General features: G+C 58.3%; 1 protein-coding gene across 2 annotated transcripts in view; it reads right to left on the bottom strand.

Moving 5' to 3' along the window:
- CLPB (caseinolytic mitochondrial matrix peptidase chaperone subunit B) overlaps positions 1–13,156 on the bottom strand; it is a 58,367-nt gene extending 45,211 nt beyond the window's left edge. Inside the window, exons 1-2 of one of the 2 annotated variants that reach the window (XM_048946973.1) lie at positions 12,333–13,156; positions 8,292–8,340 (exon numbers count right to left, since the gene is read on the bottom strand). In XM_048946973.1, coding sequence (XP_048802930.1) covers positions 8,292–8,340; positions 12,333–12,714 — 431 coding nt within the window. In that variant the 5' untranslated portion in view covers positions 12,715–13,156. Of the gene's footprint in view, positions 1–8,291; positions 8,344–12,332 lie in introns of both variants that reach the window. The other variant, XM_048946966.1, reaches the window with a different exon arrangement.
- Between the last annotated feature and the right edge of the window lie 1,634 nt (positions 13,157–14,790).

Here is a 14,790-nt window from a genome sequence, read left to right as displayed (position 1 = left end):
CGTGCGCCCACAGCGCCGTGGGTCACAGCCATCCCATGGCCCCATCCAACGCGCTGCAGCCCATCTGTGTGCCCTCGGGCAGGAGCAGCCCCTGGAGCGGCACGGAGCAGGAATTCCTGCTGGCCATGGGGACACGTCGCACCCCCTGCGCCCCACAGCCTCCTGTGCTCACCAAAGGGCTTTTTCCCTGCACTGTGTGCACTGGAGGCCGAATGACCCTCATTCTCAAACCGAAATTCAGATCCTGTTGTGGCAGCCAAACGGCTCTGACTGCACAGCTCTGATGGTGGGTTAAATTCATGAATCCGGAGGTTTCCCATTCCGAAAGCTGGGCCTGCTGGACCAGCACAGCCACAGCACCCACATTTCGCTCCCTGCATCACGTCACGCATCTTCCACACGTTGCATTCCATGCTGGGGGCCGTGAGCTCCTGCCCCCCCGCCCTTGATTTCACAGCATCCCAGAACGGCAGGGGTTGGATGGAGCTGCAGAGCTCATGCAGTCCAACCCCCTGCCCCAGCCGTTCCTACAGCAGTCGCACAGCTCAGCATCCAGGCAGCTCTGGAACATCTGCAGAGCAGGAGACGCCACCACCTCCATGGGCAGCAGTGAGCAGTGGGACCATAGGGACACGTTGGGACCCATAGGGACACGTTGGGACCCATAGGGACCCATAGAGACACGTTGAGACCCATAGAGACACGTTGAGACCCATAAAGACACATTGGGACCCATAGAGACAGGTTGGGACCCATTGGGAACCATAGAGACACATTGAGACCCATAGAGACATATTGGGACCCATAGAGATGCATTGGGACCCATAGAGACACGTTGGGACCCACAGAGACACGTTGGGACCCACAGAGACACATTGGGATCCACAGAGAAACACTGGGACCCATTGGGACTCATAGAGACACATTGGGACCCATAGAGACATGTTGGGACCCATAGAGACACGTTGGGACCCATAGAGACACATTGGGACCCATAGAGACACATTGGGACCCATAGAGACACGTTGACACCCATAGAGACATGTTGAGACCCACAGAGACATGTTGGGACCCATAGAGACCCATTGGGACCCACAGACTCCCCCCTCCCTGTCCCATCGCTCCTCCCCTCACTGCACAGCCGTTCCTTCGCACATTGCTGCACAACTTCCTATGCTCAGTTCCTTGTTTCCCCTCCTCCTGTCTCCACTCCCCACTGATCACAGTCCATCCTCGCCATGCTGCCCCACACCTCAGATACCCACAGCCCTGGCTCAGCTCCCCTCTCAGCCTCCTTTGCTCCATGCTGAACAGCCCCAGCTCACTCAGCCTTTCCCCATAGCACAGATGCTCCAGGCCGCTCTCCATGCTGGTGGCCCTGCGCTGTTCTGTTCCAAGAGCTCCCTGCCTGTTCTGTGCTGGATCCCTCGTTCTGCAGGCAGCTCACCGTGCAGCACAGCGACGTCTGACTCCCCAGCAGTGCTGTGCACTCAGCCAGCACCTCCCAGCACTGCACCCAACGTGTCCCTATGGGTCCCAACGTGTCCCTATGGGTCCCAACGTGTCCCTATGGGTCCCAATGTGTCCCTATGGGTCCCAACGTGTCCCTATGGGTCCCAATGTGTCTCTATGGGTCCCAAGGTGTCTCTATGGGTCTCAACCTGTCTCTATGGGTCCCAATGGGTGTCCATGGGTCCCAACGTGTCTCTATGGGTCCCAACGTGTCTCTATGGGTCCCAACGTGTCCCTATGGGTCCCAACCTGTCTCTATGGGTCTCAACGTGTCTCTATGGGTCCCAATGTGTCTCTGTGGGTCTCAACCTGTCTCTATGGGTCCCAACGTGTCTCTGTGGGTCTCAATGTGTCTCTGTGAGTCCCAATGTGTCTCTATGTGTCCCAATGTGTCTCTATGGATCCCAATGGGTCCCAATGTTTCTCTATGGGTCCCAATGTGTCCCTATGGGTCTCAACCTGTCTCTATGGGTCCCAATGTGTCTCTATGTGTCCCAATGTGTCTCTATGGATCCCAATGGGTCCCAATGTGTCTCTATGGGTCCCAACGTGTCTCTATGGGTCCCAACATGTCTCTATGAGTCCCAATGTGTCTCTATGGGTCCCAGTGTGTCTCTATGCATCTCAATGTGTCTCTGTGGGTCCCAATGTGTCTCTATGGGTCCCAATGTGTCTCTATGGGTCCCAACGTGTCTCTATGGGTCCCAACGTGTCTCTATGGGTCCCAACGTGTCCCTATGGGTCCCAACGTGTCTCTATGGGTCCCAACGTGTCCCTATGGTCCCACTGCTCACTGCTGCCCATGGAGGTGGTGGCGTCTCCTGCTCTGCAGATGTTCCAGAGCTGCCTGGATGCTGAGCTGTGCGACTGCTGTAGGAACGGCTGGGGCAGGGGGTTGGACTGCATGAGCTCTGCAGCTCCATCCAACCCCTGCAGTTCTGGGATGCTGTGATTCTATGGGTGCCAACGTGTCTCTGTGGGTCCCAACGTGTCTCTATGGGTCCCAATGTGTCTCTATGGGTCCAACGTGTCTCTATGGGTCTCAACGTATCTCTCTGGGTCCCAATGTGTCTCTATTGGTACCAATGTGTCTCTATGGGTCTCAATGTGTCTCTATGCATCTCAATGTGTCTCTATGGGTCCCAACGTGTCTCTATGGGTCCCAACGTGTCTCTATGGGTCCCAATGTGTCTCTATGGGTCCCAACGTGTCTCTATGGGTCCCAACGTGTCTCTATGGGTCCCAATGTGTCTCTATGGGTCCCAATGTATCTCTCTGGGTCCCAATGTGTCTCTATTGGTACCAATGTGTCTCTATTGGTCCCAACGTATCTCTCTGGGTCCCAGTGTGTCTCTATGGGTCCCAATGTATCTCTCTGGGTCCCAATGTGCCCCAACATGTCTCTTCTGTGACCTGCAGCAGCACGCAGCCTGGATGGGGGCCAGTCGGTTTTAACACAGCAGCTCCATCCTCCAGCACATCTTGGATTTCAGCTCAGAACAGGATTTTCCCTGATTTCAGCCACCAAACAGCACCAAGCAGCTCAGTGTGAGCCAACACCGGGCCGGCAGCGCTTTGCTACAACGCATTTCGAGCACCAAGGCCTCGTGGCTGCACTGGAATTCGCTGCCGGAGCTTTGGGAGAGAGTTTTGTCGGCTCCTTCACCCCCCAGAGCTGCGCAGCGCTTTGATCCGTCCTGCAGAGAAAGGAGCCCCGTGGGGCTGCGCCCCGCCACAGATGTGCCTCTATTCAGCCCTGGGTCGGGGTTCTGGGTGAGCGGCTGCGAGCTGACACCGAGCCCAGAGGGCATGTTTGAGTTTGTGCTCAGCGCCCGCCCTCTGCCAGCTGCACCAACAGGAAGATGGAAACTTGAACTCCGGCTCAAACAACGGCTTCTGGTGGTGCTGACTGCCGGCATCATAGAATCATCGAATCCCCAAGGTTGGAACAGACCTCAAAGCTCCCCCAGTCCAACCGTTCCCCCCATTCCCAGCAGCTCCCACTGAACCACGTCCCTCAACACAACATCCAGCCTTTCCTTCAACACCCCCAGGCTCGGTGCCTCCCCACCTCCCTGGGCATCCATTGCAGTGCCTGACCACCTTTCTGACCAGCAATTCTTCCTCATGTCCAGCCTGAATCTCCCCTGCCGTAGCTTGAAGCCGTTCCCTCTGCTCCTATCACTGATGACACGAGAGCAGAGGCCGACCCCCAGCTCACTACAACCTCCCTTCATGCAGCCATAGAGAGCAATGAGGTCTCCCCTGAGCTCCTCTTCTCCAGGCTGAACATTCCCAGCTCCTTCAGCCTCTCCTCATCAGCCCTGTGTTCCAGACCCCTCACCATTTCATTGCTCTCCTTTGAACACGTTCCAGGGCCTCAATATCTTTCCTGCAGTGAGGGGCCCAAAACTGGACACAGCACTCGAGGTGCGGCCTCACAGTGCTGAATACAGGGGAACAATCACCTCTCTGCTCCTGCTGCCAACGCTGTTTCTGATGCAGGCCAGGCTGCCATTGGCCTTCTTGGCCACCTGGGCACACTGTGGGCTCATGTTCAGCCCAGCATCCATCCATACCCCCAGGTCCATTTCCTCTACGCCGTCCTCCAGCCACACCAGGCCTGCAGCGTCGCCTGGGGTTGTTGTGGCCGAAGTGCAGGACCCGGCATTTGGCCTTGTTGAAACTCATTCCATTGGCTCCAGCCCAGCTCTCCAGCCTGTCCAGATCCCTCTGTAGGGCCTCGCTACCCCCAGGCAGATCCACACTTCCAGCCAATTTGGTGTCATCTGCGAATGTACTGAGGCTGCACTCGATGCCCTCATCGAGGTCATCAATAAAGATATTGAAGAGGACAGGCCCCAGCCCCGAGCCCTGCGGAACACCGCTCACGACCGGTCGCCAGCTGGATTTGACTCCATTCACCACCACTCTCTGTGCCCGGCCCTCCAGCCAGCTCCTCACCCAGCACAGAGTGCAGCCATCCAAGCTGCCAGCTTCTGCAGGAGAATGCTGTGGCAGACAGTGCCAAAGGCTTTGCTGGAGTCTAGGTAGAGCACATCAACAGCCTTTCCTTCATCCACCAGATGGGTCACAGATCATAGGAGGAGATCAGGTTGGTCAAACAGGACCTGCCCTTCATGAACCCATGCTGCTAGGCCTGATCCCCCGCTCATCCCGCCTCCAGACGATCTGCTCCATCACCTTCCCTGGCACCGAGGTCAGGTAACAGCCCTGCAGTTCCCCAGATCCTCCTTACAGCCCTTCTTGTGAACAGGAGTCACATTGGCAAGCCTCCACTCTTGTGGGACCTCACCAGTCAACAAGGGGTCCCAGCCAACAAGTCCCTGTTCTGAGCCTTCGCCCCACAGATCTGTGCGTGCCCAGCTTTGCTCTTTTGGTGGCTGAGAGGTGGCGAGGGGCCAGCAGAGCTGCCAGCAGAGCCGTGTGGGCTGAGGCTGGTGGGAGATGAGCGCAAGCAGCGCTGCTCCTGGACGCCCTTTGTGCCCCCGGGCGGCTCTGCTGTCCTCTCTTGGTTTGGTTTCCCTTCAGAACCTCTCATTTCCAACAGCCGCCCTCGTTGTGGTGCCGTTTCTCCCGTCTCAGCACCCGGGGGCAGAACCCATCTGAAGGAGGAACGGCCGCAAGGACGCGTCTGCAGGCACCGCTGTGCCCTCAGCAGGGCTGCGGCGCTTCCACGCTGCTCCCTTGGGGGCTCCATCTGCCGTCCCCGCTCTGCAGGGCGCCCCTGCCTGCTGCCCCAGCCCTGCACTCCGACATGGAGCAGAAGGGCAGCGATGCCGGGTCCTGCACTTGGGCCACAACAACCCCAGGTGATGCTGCAGGCCTGGTGTGGCTGGAGGACGGCGTAGAGGAAATGGACCTGGGGGTATGGATGGATGCTGGGCTGAACATGAGCCCACAGTGTGCCCAGGTGGCCAAGAAGGCCAATGGCAGCCTGGCCTGCATCAGAACAGCGTTGCAAGCAGGAGCAGAGAGGTGATTGTTCCCCTATATTGTTCCTATATTGTTCCCCTGTATTCAGCACTCGTGAGGCCGCACCTCGAGTGCTGTGTCCAGTTTTGGGCCCCTCACTGCGAGAAAGATATTGAGGCCCTGGAACGTGTTCAAAGGAGGGCAACGAAATGGTGAGGGGTCTGGAACACAGGGCTGATGAGGAGAGGCTGAAGGAGCTGGGAATGTTCAGCCTGGAGAAGAGGAGCTCAGGGGAGACCTCATTGCTCTCTATGGCTGCATGAAGGGAGGTTGTAGTGAGCTGGGGGTCGGCCTCTGCTCTCGTGTCATCAGTGATAGGAGCAGAGGGAATGGCTTCAAGCTACGGCAGGGGAGATTCAGGCTGGACATGAGGAAGAATTGCTGGTCAGAAAGGTGGGCAGCACTGCAATGGATGCACAGGGAGGTGGTGGAGGCACCGAGCCTGGGGGTGTTGAAGGAAAGGCTGGATGTTGTGTTGAGGGACGGGGTTCAGTGGGAGCTGTTGGGAATGGGGGAACGGTTGGACTGGATGAGCTTTGAGGTCTGTTCCAACCTTGGGGATTCGATGATTCTATGATTCTATGACTTCCAGAAATGCAGCCCTGGACCGGTGATGGTTTGTCCCAGGAGGTGACCAACAGTCGTGGTTTTAACATGCAGAGGGTTGGGGTGAGGACAGGCAGGCAGCTGAGCTGAAAAGGGCAGCTTCCATTTGCACAGCATGGAAAAAGCAGGGCCTGGCTGCTGCTTCCCCCTTTGTACAGCATGGAAAATGGAGATCCTGGCTGCTGCTTCCCAGCTGGAACGCACGCACTGCAGCCCTATGCTGAGCGTGGGGAGCACGGAGCATCCCTGCTGCTGCCCTGCCTTGCAGGCTCGCCCATCAGCCAGACGGCTCTGAGCAGCAGCTTCCTGCAATTACGAGCAGCAGAACCCATGTGCCAATTAGCGGCACGCCAACATCCTCCCTTCAGCCCTTGATCCAGGCCAGAGCTCAGCCCTGGGCCGCACGGAGCCACGCTGCTTCCTTTGAGCCTCCCGGGGCAGCAAGGAGCAGCGCTGGCCCTGGGGATCCCCTGCTGCACGGCTGAGGGGGCGCAGCAGAGAGGAGCGTCTGAATGGCAGAATCACAGCATCACAAGGTTGGAAACGAGCTGCAGGATCATCAGTCCAACAGCCCCATTGCTACCAGCACCACCAGCACTAAATCATCACACAGCTCCGCATCCAGGCACCTCCTGAACGCTGCCAGGGAAGGGATGCTGTAGGGAACCTGCCTGCGCAGGGGGCTGGACTGCATGAGCTCTGCAGCTTCCTTCTGACCCCTACAGCTCTGAGATGCTGTGATTCTATGGGTGCCAATGTGTGTCTATGGGTCCCAACGTGTCTCTATGGGTCCCAACGTGTCTCAATGTGTCTCTATGGGTCCCAACGTGTCTCTATGGGTCCCAATGTGTCCCTGTGGGTCCCAACATGACTCTCTGGGTCCCAACATGACTCTATGGGTTCCAACGTGTCTCTATGGGCCCCAATGGGTCCCAATGTATCTCTATGGGTCTCTATGGGTCTCAATGTGTCTCTGGGTCCCAACATGTCTCTATGGGTCCCAACGTGTCTCTATGGGTCCCAATGTGTCTCTATGGCTCCCAACGTGTCTCTATGGGTTGCAACGTATCTCTATGGGTCCCAATGGGTCCCAATGTGTCTCTATGGGTCCCAATGTGTCTCTATGGGTGCCAATGTGTCTCTATGGGTCCCAACGTGTCTCTATGGGTCCCAATGTGTCTCTATGGGTCCCAATGTGTCTCTATGGGTCTCAATGGGTCTCTATGGGTCCCAACGTGTCTCTATGGGTCTCAACGTGTCTCTATGGGTCCCAATGTGTCTCTATGGGTCCCAACGTGTCTCTATGGGTCCCAACGTGTCTCTATGGGTCCCAATGTGTCTCTATGGGTCCCAAAGTGTCCCAACATGTCTCTATGGGTCCCAACGTGTCTCTATGGGTCTCTATGGGTCCCAACGTGTCTCTATGGATCTCTATGGGTCCCAATGTGTCTCAATGTGTCTCTAAGGGTCCCAACGTGTCTCTAAGGGTCCCAACATGTCTCTATGGGTCCCAATGTGTCTCTATGGGTCTCAATGAGTCTCTATTGGTCCCAATGTGTCCCAATGGGTCCCAATGTGTCTCTATGGGTCCTGATGGGTCCCAATGCGTCTCTATGCATCCCAACGTGTCTCTATGGGTCCCAAGGTGTTTCTATGGGTCCCATTGTGTCCCAATGGGTCCCAACGCAGCACTCGGCCTTGTTGCTCCTCATCCCGCTCCCCTCGGCCCAGCCATCGCTGATCCAGATCCCTGTGCAGGGCCTCCCTGCCCTCCCGCAGATCCAGCCCAGCTCCCAGCTCGCTGTCACTGCACACTCAACGCCCTCCACGCCTTCATCGGAGCCATCCATGAAACACGATGGGCCCCAGGGGGACCCTGCTGGAAATGGGGCACAGCTGGGCTTCCCCCCATTCACCGCCATTGAGCGCGGCCCTCATTCAGCTCCTCATCCAACAGAGGGTAAAACCGCCCAGGCCACGGGCAGCCAGTTTCTGCAGCAGGATGCAGTGACTGACCGTGCCAAAGGCTGTGCTGCAGTCTGGGTGCATCCATCAGCAGCCTTTCCCTCACCTACCAGCCTGCTCACCCAGCCCTAGGAAGCTCCCATCCCATGCAAGCTTCCAGGCCACCCCAAAGCTGTCAGCGTTCTTTCGGGCACCTCCAGCAATCTGCTCACCTGCTGACTTCGGCAACGTTGTTGATCCTGGCGGCTTCCAGCAGAGCATCTTCTGAAAGGAAAGGAGAGAAAAGGAGTTAGGAGGCGCTCAGAGCATCCAACAAGGCAGGTTGGGAAGGGTCGAGGCTTCCAGCAGAGCATCTTCTGAAAGCAAAGGAGAGAAAGGGAGTTAGGAGGCGCTCAGAGCATCCAACAAGGCAGGTTGGGAAGGGTCGACTGCTCCCAGGCCGCTCGTTGACTGAGGGCAGCCCCGCTGTTGGCACTGGGCTGGCACAGATCTGCCACGGATGGCCAACAAGAGCAGGGCTCAAAGCGATGGAGCCGGGGGGCAGCAGCACAGCACCGCAGCAAGGGAGCAGCTGGGCCAACAGCTGTGGAAACAAAGCTGGCACACACAGCAGGCAGCCGTCAGGGGCTCCCAGCGGCAGCAGGAACGCTGTGCAGGCCGAGCAGGACATCTCCTGGCTGCAAGGGGAAGGACAGCATCCCGGCCCTGTGGGCCCCAGGAGGGACGGCCCTCCCTAGAGCTGCCTTGCCGCGTGTTGCCTGCAAGGTTCCAAGCGCTGCTGCAAACCTCAGCGTCTCTTTTGCTCTGCAGCTCTTCTGGGGGTCGCATGCAGCTCGTCCTGCTCGTCCCTCCACGTCTTCCTGCAGCATCGCCGCAGCTCAGAGCTGGGCAGCTCAGCATTGGGAGCAGCGCTCCAGGTTTGGCTTCCCCAGGGCACAGCAGAGGGGAGGAGAGCAGAAGCACTCTCACCCTGCTGCCCGCGCTCTGTGCCGTGCCCCCCAGGGCACCATTGGCCTCTTTGGCCACCAGGGCAACACTGCTGCCTCGTGGGCAACCACTGCTCAACTCCTGCTGGTCACCCATTGGTCAACCAGTGCTTTTTGGCCACCAGCACCACAGCTGCTCATGGGCAACCACTGGTCAACTTCTGATCAACTGCTGGTCAAACACTGGTCACCCATTGGCCAACCAGTGCTTTTTGGCCAGCAGGGCAACACTGCTGCTCATGGGCAAACACTGGTCAACTGCTGATGAACTGCTGGTCAAACACTGGCCAACCATTGGTCTTTTTGGCCACCAGGGCACACTGCTGCTTCATGGGCAGCCATTGGGCAACTGCTGATGAACTGTTGGCCAATTATTGGCCTCTGGCCACCAGGACACACTGCTGGCCCATGGGCAACCATTGGCCAAACACTGGACAACTGTAGGTCAACCATTGCTCTGTTTGGCCACCAGGGCAACACTGCTGCTCATGGGCAAGCACTGGTCAACTGCTGATGAACTGCTGGTCAAACACTGCTCAACCATCGCTCTGTTTGGCCACCAGGGCTCATTGTTGGCCCATGGGCAGCCACTGGTCAACTACTGATGAACTGTTGGCCAATTATTGGCCTCTTTGGCCACCAGGACGCACTGCTGCCTCGTGGGCAACCACTGGTCAACTTCTGATCAACTGCTGGTCACCCATTGGTCAACCATTGCTCTTTTTGGCCACCAGGACGCACTGCTGGCCCATGGACAACCATTGGCCAAACACTGGACAACTGCAGGTCAACTACTGGGCTTTTTGGCCACCAGGGCAACACTGCTGCTCATGGGCACCCACTGGTCAACTGCTGATGAACTGCTGGTCAAACACTGCTCAACCATCGCTCTGTTTGGCCACCAGGGCTCACTGTTGGCTCATGGGCAGCCATTGGTCAACTACTGATGAACTGCTGGTCACCCACTGGTCAACCATTGCTCTTTTCGGCCACCAGGATGCACTGCTGGCCCATGGGCAACCATTGGCCAAACACTGGCCAACTGTAGGTCAACTACTGGGCTATTTGGCCACCAGGGCAGCAACTGGAGCAGCATAGAGCTGCTCATGGGCACCAACTGGTCAACTCCTGATGAGCTGCTGGTCAAACACTGCTCAACCATCGCTCTGTTTGGCCACCAGGGCTCATTGTTGGCCCATGTGCAACCACTGGTCAAATAGTGATGAACTGCTGGTCAACTACTGGTCTCTTTGGCCACCAGGACGCACTGCTGGCCCGCAGGCAACCATTGGCCAAGCACTGCTCAACTGCTGGTCAACCATTGGCCTTCCTGCTCACCAGAGCACACTGCTGCCTCATGAGCAACCACTGCTCTACTCCTGATGAACTGCTGCTCACCCATTGGTCACCCATGGCTCTGTTTGGCCACCATGGCACACTGCTGCTTCATGGGCAGCCATTGGGCAACTGCTGATGAACTGTTGGCCAATTATTGGCCTCTTTGGCCACCAGGACGCACTGCTGCTCATGGGCAACCATTGGCCAAGCACTGCTCAACTGCTGGTCAACCGTTGGCCTTTCTGGCCATCAGGGCTCAACTACTGGTGAACCATTGGTCAACTACTGGCCTTTTTGGACACCAGGACATGCTGCAGGCCCATGGGCAACCATTAGTCAACTACTAACCAACTATGGTCACACATTGGTCACCCATCGCTCTGTTTGGCCACCAGGACACACTGCTGCCTCATGGACAACCATTGGCCAAACACTGGCCAACTGCTGGTTAACCATTGCCCTTCCTGGTCACCAGACAACACTGCTGTCTCATGGGCAGCCATTGCTCAACTACTGATGAACTTTTGGTCAACCATTGGTCTTTTTGGCCACCAGGGCACACTGCTGCTTCATGGGCAACCATTGGTCAACACCCAATGAACTGCTGGTCAAACACTGGTCAACCATCGCTCTGTTTGGCCACCAGGGCTCACTGTTGGCTCACGGGCAACCATTGGTCAACTCCTGATGAACCTTTAGTCAATTATTGGTCTTTCTGGCCACCAGGGCACACTGCTGATCCATGGGCAACCACTGGTCAACTCCTGATGAACCTTTGGTCAACTACTGTCCTTTTCAGCCACCAGGACACACTGCAGGCCCATGGGAAACTTTTGGACAACTGCTGACCAACTGCTGGTCACCCACTGGTCAACCATCGCTCTGTTTGGCCACCAGGACGCACTGCTGGCCCATGGGCAACCATTGGCCAACCACTGCTCAACTGCTGGTCAACCGTTGGCCTTTCTGGCCATCAGGGCTCATGGGCAACCATTGCTCAACTCCTGATGAACCTTTGGTCAATCATGGGTCTTTTTGGCCACCAGGGCAACACTGCTTCCTCATGGGCAACCATTGGTCAACTACTGATGAACTGCTGGTCAAACTCTGGTCAATCATTGGCCCTCCTGGCCACCAGGACGCACTGCTGGCCCATGGGCAACCATTGGCCAAACACTGCTCAACTGCTGGCCAACCGTTGGCCTTTCTGGCCATCAGGGCTCAACTACTGATGAACCATTGGTCAACTGGCCAACTACTGGCCTTTTTGGACACCAGGACACGCTGCAGGCCCATGGGCAACCATTAGTCAACTACTAACCAACTATGGTCACCCATTGGTCACCCATCGCTCTGTTTGGCCACCAGGACACACTGCTGCCTCATGGGCAACCATTGGTCAACACCCAATGAACTGCTGGTCAAACACTGCTCAACCATCGCTCTGTTTGGCCACCAGGGCTCACTGTTGGCTCACGGGCAACCACTGGTCAACTCCTGATGAACCTTTAGTCAATTATTGGTCTTTCTGGCCACCAGGACACACTGCTGGCCCATGGACAACCATTGGTCAACTCCTGATGAACTGTTGGCCAACTACTGGCCTCTTTGCTCACCAGGACGCACTGCAGGCCCACGGGCAACCATTGGTCAACTGCTGACCAACTCTGGTCACCCATTGGTCACCCATTGCTCTGTTTGGCCACCAGGGCGCAGTGCTGCTCATGGCAGCCATTGCTCAACCACTGCTGCTCATCCACGGCTCTTTTTGCCCCCCTGCTGCCTCACTGCAGGCCCCGCCGTCCCCCACAGCCCCCAGCTTCCTCTCAGCCCCTCCGACCCACCGGGACCCCCCGCCCCCCCCCCCCACCTATTTGACCCCTCACACCGAACTCCTCTCCCCCCCCCCCCCCCCCCTTTTATACCCACCCTTGGCGGATCGCTCCCTCCCGAAGCACGCTGCCAGCGCCCCCAGCGCAACCAACGCCGCCCCGGGGGGGGGTTTCCCATGGCCGCTCCGTTCCCTTCGTGGCTCAGTCGTTAAGTTACGGCTCGGCCCGGGCCCGGCGCTGTCCCAGCACGGCAGCCGCCCCCCCGCGGTCGCTCCCCGCCAAAGCGGCTCTGCGCTCGTCGTCCTCACGGGATGGCGGCGGCCTCTGGCGGCGGATCCAGGCATCAAGCGGAGCCATTCGGCCGCGGTGCGCACCTCCGGATCTCCGGGAGCGGCCCGCGGGGCACGGAACCACCGGCAAGGCCCGACGAGCCGAGCCAGGCCCGGCGGCGGCGGGCGGCCCCAAAGGGCGGCCAGCATCGTCCGCGGAGCCGCCGGCACCGAACCCCCCCCGGCTCAGCGCTCACGCCGGTGAAACAAGATGGCGGCCGCCGGCGCGCAAAGGCTGCTGGGAGGCGTAGTTCGCACCGAAGGAGCCGCCGCGATGACGTCACGAGAAAACACCACAGCTCCCAGGGTGCACCGCAAGGCGTCGAACTTCCTGGGAGTGGCCGGAAACGCAGCGCGCATCCCGCGGCGCTTCCGGGATTTGACCGGAAGCGGTCGTGTCTCCCGTTGAGGGGCGGTGCGAGGTCTGAGCCCGAGATGGGACGGAGAGCCGCGGGTTCGAGTCCCGGCCGGGGACGTGCGGGGTTTGCGCGTGGCTCAGACGCACCGCACGCGGCGCTCACACACGCTCACATGTCGGCACAAGGGCGGGCGTGCACACGTGTGCCAGCGTGCCACATCCCCATCCCGTTCCCCAATCCTATTTCCCCCAGCCCATATCCCCATCCCATACCCAAACCCATTGCCCAACCCCATGGCCCAACCCCATATCCCCAGCCCATCCCCCAATCCCACTGCCCAACCCTATAGCCCAATCCCATTCCCCAGTCCCGTTCCTCACCCCCATTCCCCATCCATCCCCCATCCTGTTCCCCAACCCCATTCCCCAATCCCATACCCCCATCCCATTACCCAACCCTATATCCCCATCCCCAATCCCCTTCTCTACCCCCATTCCCCCATCCATTCCCCATCCTGTTCCCCAATTCCATACCCCAATTCCATACCCCAATCCCACCCCCATCCCATTCCCCCTACCCCATATCCCGATCCCATACCCCAACCCCATGCCCCAAACCCATCCCCCAGCCCATATCCCCATCCCATACCCAAACCCCCATTGCCCAACCCATGGCCCAACCCCGAACCCCCATCCCAGCCCATCCCCCAATCCCACTGCCCAACCCTATAGCCCAATCCCATTCCCCAGTCCCGTTCCTCACCCCTGGTCCCAATCCCCATCTCATACCCCCATCCATTCCCCAACCCCACCATTCCAATCCCATTCCCCAATCCTATTCCCCCCATCCCGTACCACCATCCCATCCCCCAACCCCATTCCCCAATCCCATACCCCCATCCCATTACCCAACCCTGTATCCCCATCCCCCATCCCCTTCTCTACCCCCATTCCCCCCATCCCATTCCCCATCCTGTTCCCCAATTCCATACCCCAATCCCACCCCCATCCCATTCCCCCTATCCCATATCCCAATCCCATACCCCAACCCCCATGCCCCAAACCCATCCCCCAGCCCATATCCCCATCCCATACCCAAATCCCATTGCCCAACCCCATGGCCCAACCCCATATCCCCATCCCAGCCCATCCCCCAATCCCACTGCCCAACCCTATAGCCCAATCTCATTCCCCAGTCCCGTTTCTCACTCCTGTTCGCCCCCCTTCCATACCCCCATCCCATTCCTCAACCCCACCATTCCAATCCCATTCCCCAATCCTATTCCCCCCATCCCATCCCATTCCCGAACCCCATTCCCCAATCCCATACCCCAATTCCATACCCAAATCCCATCCTATCCCCCCAACCCCATTCCCCAATCCCATACCCCCATCCCATTACCCAACCCTATATCCCAATCCCATATCCCCATCCCATTACTCAACCCTATATCCCAATCCCCAATCCTTCCCCCCTCCCATTCCCACCATCCCATTCCCCATCCTGTTCCCAACCCCATTCCCCAACCCCATACCCAGATCCCATCCTATCCCCTCAACTCCATCCCCCAATCCCATTCCCCAGCCCCATACCCCAATTCCATACCCAAATCCCACCCCCCTATCCCATATCCCGATCCCCATAACCCCAGCCCCATCCCTCATCCCATCCCCCATCCCCAATCCCCACTCCCCATTGCCAACCCCTATATCCCCCAATCCCTTTCCCCACCCTCATTCCCCACCATTCCATTCCCAAACCCACATCCAACCCCGTATCCCAATCCCATCCCCATCCCATCCCCATCCCATCCCCCATCCCATTGCCCAACCCTATATCCAATCCCACCCCCCAATCCCGCCCCCCA

The sequence above is a fragment of the Lagopus muta genome, chromosome 1, assembly GCF_023343835.1.
Source record: "Lagopus muta isolate bLagMut1 chromosome 1, bLagMut1 primary, whole genome shotgun sequence".
Classification (NCBI taxonomy): Eukaryota; Metazoa; Chordata; class Aves; order Galliformes; family Phasianidae; genus Lagopus; species Lagopus muta.
Note: the sequence above shows the minus strand (reverse complement) of the source record. Positions and strands in the feature narration are given on the sequence as shown.